Source organism: Salmo trutta, chromosome 7 (genome assembly GCF_901001165.1).
Source record: "Salmo trutta chromosome 7, fSalTru1.1, whole genome shotgun sequence".
NCBI classification, from domain to species: domain Eukaryota; kingdom Metazoa; phylum Chordata; class Actinopteri; order Salmoniformes; family Salmonidae; genus Salmo; species Salmo trutta.
In genome coordinates this window covers 42409627-42423717 of record NC_042963.1, presented here as the reverse complement: position 1 = coordinate 42423717, position 14091 = coordinate 42409627, and the positions used below count along the sequence as shown (strand labels likewise).

The window sequence follows — 14091 nt, the reverse complement described above, 5'->3', positions numbered from 1 at the left end:
GATGCACTGCAGTACTTAATGCAGCTGGTGGCCACACCAGATACTGACTGTCACTTTTGATTTTGAGCCCCCCTTTGTTCAGGGACACATTATTCCATTTCTGTTAGTCACATGTCTGTGGAAGTTGTTCAGTTTATGTCTCAGTTGTTGAATCTTATGTTCATACAAATATTTACACGTTAAGTTTGCTGAAAATAAACGCAGTTGACAGTGAGAGGACGTTTCTTTTTTTGCTGAATTTATACTTTATGTGATGTGACAAGCAGGTATGGTGACAGGTGGAAAGGCCATTTCTTCAGCGATGTCCAGTGTAGGCCTACATACAGGTTCCATGCTAGTGGCTAATGCTACTTCTGGACATTGTGCACAGCATTCAGACCAATTATGCTGATGCTACTATGCATTGGCCAATGAGAGGCTTTGAAGGCACCGGTTGGCCATATTGGCACTCCCCAGAAGAAGCAGTCCTCCAAAGCAGGGTTTCCCATACTTGGTCCTGGGGCCCCCCCTGGGAGCACATTTCGGTGTTTGCCCTAGCGCTACACAGCAGATTGAAATAACCAACTCAAGCTTTGATTATTTGAAATCAGCTGTGTAGTGCTAGCTTGGGAAAAAAAACAAAATGGGGGGGAGCAGGACAGTTTGGGAAACCCCAGTTTAGCTCACATAATTTAAAAGTATGCATTAAGGTGTTTGTAATAGAATAAACATGGCAAAAACTAAATATACATTTTTATAGCGTCCAAAATAAAGAAAATTACAATAGTGGGGGAATGCCAAGATGGAGGTGCGGTGGCTTCAAAACAGCAACCCTTCAGTCATCTAGTGTATACATAAAATCATTGGTTCAGACCATGGGTAAACAGACTGCAACCTGATTGGCTAAACACGATGCCCAACATCTGGAAGAAGCATTAGCCACTAGCAAGGTGGTGGAAAATTGTGTTTTATTAAGACAGTATGCATCATTTTCCAAATTTTCACAAAAATGTAGTTGAGGAAAACGGACACCTTTGCAGCCTGAATGAAGGATGTTCTATGTACGAGCCGGACGCCGGAGAACACAAGCGTATTACCGGCTGGGCAGATTACAGTTGGACGTCAGATGACAAACGACATCAGGAATAATAGCTCCATCAGGCAGACAGTTCGGCTGCTCCTTGACAAGAAACTTACTTTGAAAGGCCTAAGCATCTATCAGTGACATCACCTAACCCCGAGCTCTACCATCCATACCAAAGAAAAGAGAGAACAAGCAACATTCTTAAAATCAGGAAAAGTTATTTATTCTAAGAAATGTACAGTATAGAAAATACGTTGTCTATTTCCAAAATAATCTATGTCATAAGAACTTGTGAACATAAAACTGGAACATACGGGGCCTTTTTGATGCCGCCATGCTACGGAGGTAAATGTCTACTGCTTAAAACAACCAGACATCACATGTATATTAAAAACAAGTTTAAAAAAAATGTACAAAATGTAAAAGAGCAAATAAATATGATTCACATTTAATCCAATCTAGACATTTTTACTAGTGCAGACAAACTGGATGACAGCAGAGTAGAGGTATACATACTTCCATGTCTTGTGCAGTCAACACAATCAGAAACAACAAAGCTGCATAACAGTATCACAACCTCACAGACCATTTACAACTACGCTGTCCTTCATACATGGACAGCGCAAGTGAACACACTACCTCCGAGAAGACCTCATCTAGCTAATACTAAAAATGAAAATTTCCTAGTAGGTAAAACAGCAATACATCCTTGTACAGAATCGTGGGACAAATTTTGCCTCACAGCTAGTATTTTCCGATATTCATCCCTCCTTGAGCACATTTCCTTTTAATGCCATAGATGTCTATCAATGAGGGCACTACGCTGCCAGCTCTATGCTGTCTAACACGTATCCAATAGAAGCACAGGGCTCAGGTTGTCTAGAGTCACCTGTGGCAGGAAGGCATGCAATCTATACAGCTGGTAAGACGAGATCATATATAAAAAGAGCCCTATTCTGTCGACCTCAGACATATGCCCAATCATTCACCACACCCCCAAGTGACACAAGTAGCCTTACAATCAAAGGTCTTATGGAAGGGAAAAGTATACATAGTCATGAGCTTTTGTAGCAAAGTAGTATAAGGCCATGTGTGTGCTGGGGTCTGAGTGAGTGAATGACTGAGTAGAGGGACATAGTGGATGCCAGATGACTGGCTATGAGGTAGATTCATTTGTTGTCATCGCTATACCTGTGGGGTTCACAGGTGCAACATGGATTTAATAAGATGGGGAAGACTTCAATTCACACAGATAAATTGTTTATAGACGCATCACTCGCCGATGCATGGTGGCAATGACAAAAGCTACAATATTAAAATGAAAAACAAAACCCAAACAGAAATCAAATGGGTTGACAGTAAGCAAGACCGCCATTGTCACAAAGAGGACCAAAAATAACACAGAATCTTGCAAAAACAATATTGGTTTATCAGTTGTCACAAAATTAGGCTAATTAATTTGTCACTATTCCAGTCATGTTTTCTTGTGGTGCTTCTCCTTCAAATAATTCATTAAAATACCCGTATAGAACTGTACACCCTGAGGACATATTAAGTTCATTGAATTGGGGAGGAGGAAGCACTGACGTAAAGAAATAATCACACATGGGTGTGATTGTGGACAATCTTTACCCTTCCAAATAAAATAAACACCACAAATAAATGAGCTACAATAGGATTACCATTTTAGGTGACATTTTTCAACAATGGAATGCAATACATGACATTGAAACAAATAAAAATAATTGGGCTGGAAGAGTGACATGAATATAGAAAAACAAATACATCAATTGTTGATTCTAACTCTTGTTCACTTTGTGTGTATGTGCATATGCCAACCAGCTGGGCACATGGAAGTGTGGTGAACCGACCCACAAAAGACCCCAGTTTTTGTGACAGAGGACACCTACAGTGAAGAGTTATACTTAATATATATTCATATATACAAACACAGTAACAGCACCAACAAAGAATCCAAGGCCACTAAATTCCAGTAGTTGTAGACTATCCCTAGTGCATAGCAGAGAAGGCTCTCTGCAGGTCTGAAATAAAATACATTCTCATAGTGAAGGCAGTTTTGAAGGATGCATAAAATTACACCGGAACAGCAACAAAAAAAGCTGTGTTTTAGTCAAGGTGGAAATGGACAGAAATCTCCCCTTTTCAGAACGGTTTCCTTTTTCCCGACAGGCTATCCTCCATCATCTTCTGTCCCTTCACATGGCGGGGCTCCTGTGCTGTTCATCTATCTACATATATCGAACTCATTCACACATACATTCAACATGAAGGAAACAAAGGCAACTGCAAGGCGTGTGTGTGTGTGTGTGTGCGTGTGTGTCTGTCGACAGGGTTCTGATGACGGGTTCTCTACAGGTTCAAAGTACCTCCTTTTCTACACCTGAGTCTAAAAACATTTGGAGAAGAAAACGAAAAAACACAAAGTAACACCAGTGCTCTCCTCTTACCACACCAGCTCCTTTTGTCCATAGAGAGGCTCTGAGAAGACCAGGCTGGAGGTCCATAGAGAGCTATAGACAAGGGGGAGAGCCTTTCCCCGACAAATCCAGTGTGAGAGAAAATAATTTAGAAAAGGTCAAACAGAGCACCACAATCAGACCATGTCAATAGACCACTTAAAGCCTGCGTTTACACAGGCAGCCAAATTCTGAGTCCAACCAGCCTGCAGACAGAGAAGCAGGGTCTCCAGATGTTCTTGCTGGCCAGGCCTAGAGGGAGGGTCCAGCTGTACAGTCTGAACTTGACTGGGAGTCCACAGGCATGAAGACAGACAGGGCCATGTCTCTGCAGAGGCAGTCTCAGTGAGGGTTCCACACAAAGCAGACAGACATCCCCAGGGGCAAAGAACTCATTCCCTAAAGAGATTCTCAAATAAATATGTCTCCATTGCCTGCATCACTCTGCACATCTCTTGTCCGATGCAGTGGGAGCCCTACTTACTGGTGCCCTCGAACACAGACAGAGGACAGAATCCATTTTGAACCGCTCCGCAGCAGATAACATCATGGTTCCGACAGCAGTCACATTTAAAGTCTTAAGACAGGAGAGACACAGACAAGCACACAGGTTGTCGTCATGGATGATATGCAGGCACCAATTTGTGTAAAGGTTTTTGTTGCATTTGTCCTTTACCTGAATTGTGGAGAAAAGGAATGAAACAAGAATATCAAATCATTGAAACTAGGACTGTGGCGCCAGTGAATTTCAAGCAAATACCTGCCGGTCTCATAGTAATTGACCGTTAATTAACAAACACATTTAGTATCTCCTGGCTTCCATACAGTCTGATGTGGACCTTTCGAACATCTACATTTTAAAAAGTCTAACAAATCTATTTAATAATATAGCCTACACCATCACAATAAATCCATTATTTTAGACAGGTCTAAAGAAACATGATATGAAGAAAATGTAGTCTATTTCAAAAGAACAGAATAGCATACTGAGTTGTCCTTATGTTAGGCCCTGATACGGCTGTGGAGTACACTAGTTCATTTAGCAGAGAATATTTTCTTAGAATTCCGTGGCATTATTTTATAGTATGAAGAATACAATAGAAAGGATATTTTCTCTAAACGATTTGAGGGAGTGCGCACACAACTTTAGTTGTGATACGAACATTGGGCTATATGTTTTGATTTTTAATACATTCTAAGGCTGCATGACGCGACTAATGATGATCTGAAAAAAGTTGCTTGAAAAGGCATGAGCTCTGCTTAGTTTTTTTGCACAGGCTGTACACATTTCATCAGTCTCTCATTCACAATTTGACAAGCACTTGATAATGCCTCGAATTTCCTGGCTGCATCCCCTTTGTGTGACCGTAATGCCCTCTAAAAAAATCCATGCCTTTTATGGCCAGTGGTCGTTGTGTCCTTGGGTGGAATATAATAATTATAATTCCCTTCTCCAGGCTGCGTGCTCCGAAGCACCTCTCACTCACCTCAAATCTTATTAGCCAATGCCCGTCACGTGATCGGGTCTTTCTCACAGCATCCCAGGTCCTTCTCACAGTCTACAAGTGAAGACACACATTGGGGACGCAACTGCACGTGTTCTTATCAAATGCCGAGGCGCATATTGAAGACGTTGAAAGAAATGTCCATATTTACTTTTTGTCAGCAAACAAGATGAGTAGGCCTAACGAATAGCAAATGCACCAGCCTATGTCAATCTATTATCCCCCATAATACAAAAGTTGACCTATTGGTCAATTTGTCCTTCTGTGCGAGAAATAAATATTCCAAACATATCCCTCGACTGTCCCAGGCTGCGATAGATCCTAAATTAATACAACCACTAGCATCAAAAAACCTCTCAAAAGCAATGAGGCTGATGCAACAGATCAGAACATTTAGCTTAAAATGTTGATAAACTATTAGGCTATTTCTTCACATTATAAGTGCAGCAATGCCCACATGGCAGTAGGCTACAAGAGCGAATGTTCCAAAATCCAATCAATCAGCAGGAAAATACCATTCTCAAAGGTGACCACAAATGCGATTATGCATGTAATGCTTTTAGTTTTATTTTCCCCCAACTTGAAACTCATGTGCTGCATATGTATGCCAGGTAGGGTTTACACTCGTTGTAAATAGGATTAATGTGCTTAAGTGGCCAAATAAGATCTTTAAAATTAAGTTGTGATACAAACCGTATCAAAACATATAGGCCTATGGGCTAGGCTACATGAGGTGTGTGACTATGATTTGAAAAAGTCTGAGAAAAAAAAGGCAGAAGCTGCGTCTTGCGTTACTGCACACAAGCTGGGCATCATTCAGGTAGGCTACCGCACAGCATGCGGTACCAGAGTGCCAAGTCTAGGACCAAAAGGCTCCTCAACAGCTTCTACTGCCAAGCCATAAGACTGCTGAATAATTAATAAAATCGCCACTGGACAATTTACATTGATGGACCCCCCCATTTTGTACACTGCTGCTACTCGCTGTTAATTATCTATGCATAGTCACTTCACCCCTATCTACATGTACAAATTACCTCAACTAACCTGTACCTCCGCACACGGACTTGGTACCGGTGCCCCCTGTATATGGCCTCGTTATTGTTATTCTTATTGTGTTTACTTTTTATTTTAGTCTACTTGGTAAATATTTTCTTAACTCTTCTTGAACTGCACTGTTGGTTAAGGGCTTGTAAGTAAGCATTTCACGGTAAAGTCTACACTTGTTGTATTCGGCGCATGTGGCAAATAAAGTTTGTAAATGTAAATGATTTGATTTTGATATCGATTCACAAGTGATAATATATAATTCACAAGCGATAGGCTAATATTGTCACCCATCAGATTGTTCTTGAATTAATCTTGTCTTTACATATACTAAATAATGTGTGTGACATTTGTTTTGATTTAAAATTTACCATTATCATGCACCTGTTTCAATACAGGGGCAGGGGTTCATTTTCATGCTAGGTAGGCTATACTCTTGTTGTAAAGCGAAGCAATGTGCTTAATATTAGGAAAGTTGAGAAAATATAGTAGGCCTAGCCTATAAAAAGCTGATGGGATCCTCCTCTTCTTAATAGAGGCCACCAAAACTATTTTCTCACACAATTGCATAGCCTATAGAAATGTTGCACAGCATGAGCTCATGGGCTCATGAATTGTTTGATTTTCAATTACATTTACATTGACGTCAGAGTGATTAGAGGGACAACAGAGTGCTGAGTACAAGGCAGTTAGCAAATGACCATCAGCAGCATCAGAGCTTGGAGAAGTCTAATTACCATGACTAAACAGTTACGTGGAATTTAACTGCGGTCATGACTCGTGACAGCCGGTTTATCAGTAATATGGTCACCGTAACAGCCCTAACTGAAACATGACGTGATTTATTTAAATATTGATTGGTGAAATCTGTTATGAATGTATTGTCTTGTCAGTAGCTAATGGAGATCCATAATAAATACAAAATACACCCTTGAATAGTCACTTACCCTGCTTCCACAGAGTTGCTCAAACTCCCTGTTTACTGCTGGGACCACTGGGAGACATCATCTGCTGCCTACAAGATGCCATAAGATAAAATATCAATAACCTATTTTCAACCATATTTTTAGCAGGAGTCCAATTAAGATCAAGGTCTCTTATGCAAAGAAGCCATGCAAGGGAGCCCTGCAAAGGAATGAACAGTTAGAATCTTCAGCGTAGCTCTTTCTTACCCTGGGTGAAGGAAGTGTTCAGGACCCAGGCCTCTCTGCTGGACCGTCATGCCTTGGAAGTGGCCTTCAGTCTGGGGGTGTCTGTAAATGGCCATGCGGGTCTGTCCCGGGTGAAAGGGCAGGTGCTGGGGCCGCTGCAGTGCCTCCATGAGGTGGGGGTGGGGTCTCTGGGGAGTGTAGTGTCCACTAGAATAGCCAGGCTGGCTAGGGTATGGAGGCCGAGACATTATGTGGGGGGGTGGGGCCCCGCCCTGCTGCATCCCAGGATGCACTGCTCGGGGGTCGTACAGAAAGTTGGCCACTTGAGGCAGGGGCTGGGAACTCCAGCGGCGTGCGGCAGCGTTGTGGCTGTCCAGGTCCAGGATCTCTTTAGGGCTCTCTGGCCGCTCTGAGCTCTCCTCCACCCGAGCATGCTGAGGCTTCATTGGGCTGCCAGCCTCCCTGCTCTCCTTCCCTGCAGAGCCTCCATGGAGGCCCTCAGGCATGAGACTTGGGGACATCAGGCTGACCCCGGAGCCCTCAGAGCCCAGGGGGGAGCCCATGCTGCTGCCCTCCTTCAGGCACCCATTGACCTTGGCACTGGCTGCAGGCAGGTAGGTGTTGGAGGGCATGGGGTGGCGAGGCTGGTATTGCTGCTGCCTATGCCACTCCTCAGGTGGGTAGCCCCCCAGGCTGTTGGCCTGGGGCTGGGGGTATAGGTGTTGCTGCTGGTACTGGGGGTACATGTTGGTGTGGCCCTGGAGATGCTGCTGCTGGGCCATGTGGTATGGATAGGCAGCTCCTTGCTGGTGGTAGGTGGGGTAGCCGGCAGGGTTATGGTGGGGGTTCATGGTCTGGGGCATAGCTTGGTTTGGGTAAGGCTGCCGATTTGAAGGGGGCATGGGCCTGCCCATAGGTTGACCATAGTGTGGATGTGTTGGGCTGCCCATGGCCCCAGCAACCTGGCCCGGAGAGTGGGGAGGCATGGCTGGGATGTGACCAGGTGCTGGTCCCCTTGGCCCCAGACTGCCCTGGTTACCCAACTGTGTCTGTTGCACCTTGGGACTGAACGACTGTTGTTTATAGATGCTGTTGGGAGGTCCAGACTTCATCATGCTGGGGTTACCAGAGCTGCCTCCAGAATCCCTTCTGCTAGTGGGCTCGCTGGGCCTCTGGTCTCCATGATCGGCTGGGCTGGGCTGGGGAGGCAGCTGGGACACAGGGTGGCTGGGGGGCAGGGAGGTGAAAGGGGCTGGCTGTGGTGGACCAGGGCCGGGCTGGGCCCCCTGGGGGGCGCATTTTGGCATTCCATGCATGGGGCTTGGCTGTGGACCACGTTGAAGGGGATTCTGAGCCACATGTGGAGGTGTGTTCTGAGGGTTTTGGGATCCTTGCTGTGGGGCTTTCTGACTGATATGTTGAAGGATGTTTTGTTGCTGTGTATTCTGGATCATGTGTTGATGGGCGTTCTTAGGGTGAGGGGCATTCTCTGGGATTTGCTGAGTGGGGATCTGGGTTATATGCTGTGGAGCATTCTGGGAGTGCGGAGAGTTCTGGGAGTGAGGTGAATTGTGGGGGTGTGGAGGAGGAACAATGGAAGGGTTGTTCTGTTGAGTGGGAGTCTGGCAGACAGACTGTCCTCTTCTCTCCCCCTCCTGGTTGCCGGTTGTCTCTGAGCTCTGTGGGTGTCCCGGCCCAGACGCAGCCTGCTCCCCGGTCCCGCTACCCCTCTCCTGTGATCTGCCCAAGTTTGGAGCCGAGGGGCTCTGCATGCCCCCAGTGGGGCGACTGGGAGGCTCTGTGGGACGAGCCTGTTCAGACTGGACGGGGGTTATCCGCGTTCCTGTATGGTTGTTGTTGGTTGTTTTGTGATCTGATGTGGACTCTGTTAGGACAGAGAATATAGATGAAGGATGTTACAGTGAACACAAAAGATCCATTTGTAGAACATCTGAGTTTAAGCCTCTACAGACGGAGAACATATCATATTACTTTTCAAGGCACAGACTCAAAATTAACACCATCTTTGATTATATTGGTTTGATAAATGTTTAGGGTTTGTCCTTTTATATAAAACATATTCTTGCTAGTGTAGCTGCAGTGTGATGACATGTCATCTCAGTTCCACCCTCAAAGCAAGCCGCGAGACTTCATTGAAGTGATGAATATTTAATTAGTCACTTACGTGAAAAACGATTACTATCACATTGCAACGAGATGAGGGGAGAGGGTTTGCTTATGAAATAGTCAGAACTTCAGACAAGTATGAATATTATTTTTTTTGGAGGTAGACGAGGATCCAAGTTGATTTTCATAAAGCTTAGAGGGAGAGTTGTAAAGCAAAGAAGATCATTCCTACCTTTGGGCTGCATGTCTGTGTGATGGGCAGGCTGGCTATCTGGGCCATCGTCTCTGGCAGGACGCAGCAGCTGAATTTCAGGGGGAGGTGGGTGCTGTGAGGGCTGAGCTTGAGTTGGTGTGCTGCCAACTCCCTGTGGGGGCTGCTGCTGAAGGTTGCCCATGAGCTGGCGAGAGGAGCCAGCAGGGAGTCTGGTGGAGGAGGCAGACAGCTGCTGCAGGGCAATCATCTCTGGGCTCTCCAGCATGGAGGCCAGACGCTGCCGTGAGTCCTGATGAGGCATGGGAGGCCGCAGGGCCATGGGCCCCGGGGAGGTGCTGATGCCACAGGGCATCCTGTACTGGCTATTCGGGGGTGGGGGGTACCCTCCAGGGCCACCAGACTGCTCTGGCCAGGGTTTTGGGCCCATGGGACGTGGACCCCCATGGAAATAGGGGTGCTGCTGGTGGTTAGCCATATTCTGCTCCTGCATCCCAGGTCCACTGGGCCTCTGCTGGCCTTGGTGGTTCATTCCTGACCACATGCTAGGAGGCACGCCCATGCCTGGACGGAAGGCAGGGTAGTTGTGTTGTGGTGGGACGTCAGGCCCGGGGTAACGGTTCCCGCCGGGGTGCATGGGGTGGCCGTCGGTGCGCTGGCGGGACGGGTACATGTTCCCTTCGGGCGTGGGGGTGCAGAGGCCCCCAGACTGGAGGGCCACAGGGCGGGGACCCAGTGAGGGGCCGTGGGTGGGACCCATGTAGGGGTGCTGCTGCTGGTGGTGCTGGGAATGGAGAGGCCGGCCATCAGGCCCCACCTGGTATCTAGGGCCAATGTGGTGACCATCCCCCAGGTGTGACTGGAATACAAGGACATCTATCAGTATGTCTGCATAGCAGCAAATATAACCAACCAACGGTGACAGCAGGAACACACAAAACATTGTTCAGTTTGAGCACACTGTGTGAGCAGAGCAGATAACAAGATAGTTCCTCATCAGATATGTGAAAACTCCATGGGATCATTTTCTTAGCTGATCTCACCTGCATGTTGTAATGTTGAGGCATGTGGTGAGCATTGGGGTCTCCAGGCCGGGGCATGTGTCCCTGTCCAGGGTGAGGGTAGGCGTAGCGGGGGTCCATGGCCATCCTCTGACCATACATGTGTGGACCGTGGGGACCAGGGGGGTGCTGGAGCTGCTGCAGAATGGATGACAGTTCAATATCTCATGTCTAAAATGTCATGCATTCATCTTTCCTCATCTAAAACTACTCTTAACTGTTTTTCTCTTTATTAACTCCTACTGAAGTACTAAAGCACTATCTCCTATGTGAAATATTGTTTTGACATGCATGGCCTCCCTTTAAGCCTAAACAAGAACTACATATCAAATAAGCATTCCTAGTTACCTGCTGTGCTGGGTGGTATAGATTCCCAGGGTGGGGTTGTCCATGGGGCATGCTGTGAGGGTATGGGTGTCTGTTGGCCCAGTGGGTGGGAGGGGGAGGCTGGGCCACCTTGTTCCCCTCCTCCATGGCGGTGCTGCCCTTGCCCCCTGGATGTGTCCGTTTGCGCGAGGCATGCTCAGTGGCTCGGCCCAAGCGCTCTGGCCCCGCTTGTTTGGGGCCTTTGCTCCGCCTCTTCTCCTTGCGGTCTCTCTCACGGTCCTCACCATACACGTGGAACTCTTCGTCCGTGTCACCGTCCTCCGACGGCAAATGCTTGAGCAGGGCTCGGCTGAAACAGCGCTCCAGGGACTCCGCCATGATGCTGTACTCTGCCGAAAAACACAGACAGGCACACAGGGCTCATTCATCTGACCAGTTAAACACAGACAGACAAATATCAGAGTATCATCTGAATGCCATCGCATAGACACACCCCAGCGTTGGCCGGCAGGCTGACCAGCCCAGAGGGCCGTAGTGTGGTTAACCCCTGGCCCCAGTGCCTCTCCCTGGGGAGAGCATTCAGACAGATGGATGATTCCAGACAGGGGGCTTAGCTAGGGGCTGGAATGTCTCTCTGGCAGGCAGGGCCTGGTGCACTGGAGCACAGCTCAATCACTCCCCATTCATCACTGTCAAATCTGTCAGGGCCAAAGCCACATTACAGCCTAGCTCTCCCCCAAAATTCTCTCCTCCTCCACTTAATCAAATTTATCCATTTCACATTCATAATTCAAGTCCAAAGTCAATCCCCAAAAACATTTTTCACGTACTAGAGGCATTTGAGGGACATCATGCATGAGGTTAAGCTCAAAATGAAGTGTGTGTATTTACCACTGTCTTCCCCATTGTACTCAATGCAATTCTCAAACATGAGCTTCACGTCGGACACAAACTCCTCCTTGGCGATGTACTCTCCTTCATTCAGCTTCCTCTCGATGGTGGACAGGTCCATCGGAGTCTGAGGAGAAATCAGGGCTAACATAAATTGCTACTTGTGGAATGGATGACATCAAATTAAAATGTGAAAAAACCTCATAACCGAGGCATCTAACCTTCATTTGACAAAGTTTGGACCCGTCTTTCTCACTGTGAGTTCGCTCACCTGAATGATCTCATTATAGTTGGGGGCATAAGATTCATCCACAGGCTCCAAGAAGGGCCAGGAGTCTTTGTGGGCTTTCAGGGCCTCCAACACTGTGGAGAACAGTTGTAGTCAGAACAGAGGCACCATCCTGGCTAACTAACCAGAAGAATCTGCAGTAGGTCAATATGCTTTATACATACAGATATGATACAATGATGATTGCATAGATGACAGGGCATATTCTTTTACTTTACCTTTGTACAACGCCGTATAATCATCATCAATTTCATAGCTGCAATAAAAGATTGAACATTTTCAAAACAAATCCACACAGGTTACTCTCCATAAATGACCAGTACTCTAGTGTTGAGTAGTAGTGTGCTCTTACAACGCTTTCGTCCTGCGGGCGCGTTGGATGGGTGAGTGGGGCTCCAGGTGCAGCAGTTCGGGGGGCAGATCCTTCCCCTGGGATATCAACCAGGCCTTCTCCTCACGCAGCTTCCGCCGCCGCGCTCGCTCTGGGGGACACAGCAGAACACGGGAATCACAATGAATTACACACAACAGCATGAAGAATAGTGCGCCAACGCTAGTGGTACTTCCTAGCCTCCTTACAGTTTCAAGGGCACTTGTTGCCCATCCGGCCATCTGCTGGTTCGCAGAGTCCATAAAAACCAGGCATAACATCACGAGAGACTGAAGGAGTTCAGAGAAGAGTGATTCATCAACCATCTTTTTGCAGGCATAGCTGATCAAAAGATGAGACAAAGCGATATGTGCTCCTCTATCTTTCAACATGAAAGGCCGCCCCCTGCTGTGCGGATTAAAAGATGGAGGGTTGAGGCTCCGATCCACCCGAGACCAGGCAGCCCAGCCGGTCCTGCTGTTCATCTATAATACATTCATGAGGGTCGTTCAGCAGTTAATTAACCGTTGACAGATGACATCAGACGGAGGAAGAGACTCCTGTGATTCAAAGGGCTCAACATTCCCACTCTTAGCCCAATGCGGCACAGATGTAGGATCTTAAATTTGATGACTTTTGCTACTCAGAATTTTCCTGCACCGCAAGAAACGCAGATGAGCTTCTTGATGTACATACATTGACTGAAAAGCCACAGTAACACACTGTTACATGCGGACCACACCACTCGTGCGTGCATGTTGATTTTGTCCACTCACACCGGATGCGATCAGGACATGCAGGTAGAAATATCAAAATGAGAACCAACTATATTAGTTTGGGGACAGGTCGAAAAGAATTAAACATTTATGGCAATTTAGCTAGCTAGCTTGTGTTGCTAGCTAATTTGTCTTGGGATATAAACATTGGGTTGTTATTTTACCGGAAATGCACAAGGTCCTCTACCCTGACAAGTAATCCACAGATAAAAGGGTACAACAAGTACGTATCTAGTAATCGCTCCTCCTGCAGGCTTCTTCTGACTTTATATGGTGGTTGGCAACCAACTTTAAGGTGCATTATCACCATCAACTGGACTGGAGTGTGGACCTTTCAATCACCCACGTGGGTATATGCTCCTAAAAACCAATGAGATGAGAGGCAGGACAAAAAGCGCATCAAGTGTCACAAATAGAACTAAGTTCTATTTTACCACAGGCTCTACCATGCTCAGTTGGTAGAGCATGGTGTTTGCAACGCCAGCATGGTGTGTGTAACGCCAGGGTTGTGGGTTCGATTCCCACGGGGGGCCAGTACCAAAAAAAAAATGCATGAAATGAAATGTATGCATTCACTACTGTAAGTCGCTCTGGATAAGAGCGTCTGCTAAATGACTAAAATGTAATGTAAAATGTACACAGATGCTCGTTGACGCGGGTGCAATGATTGAATAACGTGCGTGTACATTTATTTTGCAACACCCGCGAACGCAAGCGTGGTGGTCAGCATGTTATATTAATTAACAGTAGTACACTTTTCTAATAGCTAATAACCTAACTACTGACCAAGCAACAT

The 14091-nt window shown here is 46.4% G+C and overlaps 1 protein-coding gene across 2 annotated transcripts in view; it reads right to left on the bottom strand.

The window, feature by feature from the left end:
* Positions 1-930: 930 nt before the first annotated feature.
* LOC115197431 (cat eye syndrome critical region protein 2) overlaps positions 931-14091 on the bottom strand; it is a 51807-nt gene continuing 38646 nt past the window's right edge. The window contains exons 10-19 of one of the 2 annotated variants that reach the window (XM_029758940.1): positions 12502-12631; positions 12368-12405; positions 12132-12223; positions 11861-11987; positions 10991-11358; positions 10625-10780; positions 9603-10440; positions 7265-9128; positions 7040-7107; positions 931-4216 (exon numbers count right to left, since the gene is read on the bottom strand). In XM_029758940.1, coding sequence (XP_029614800.1) covers positions 7059-7107; positions 7265-9128; positions 9603-10440; positions 10625-10780; positions 10991-11358; positions 11861-11987; positions 12132-12223; positions 12368-12405; positions 12502-12631 — 3662 coding nt within the window. In that variant the 3' untranslated portion in view covers positions 931-4216; positions 7040-7058. The remainder of the gene's footprint in view (positions 4217-7039; positions 7108-7264; positions 9129-9602; positions 10441-10624; positions 10781-10990; positions 11359-11860; positions 11988-12131; positions 12224-12367; positions 12406-12501; positions 12632-14091) is intronic. The other variant, XM_029758941.1, reaches the window with a different exon arrangement.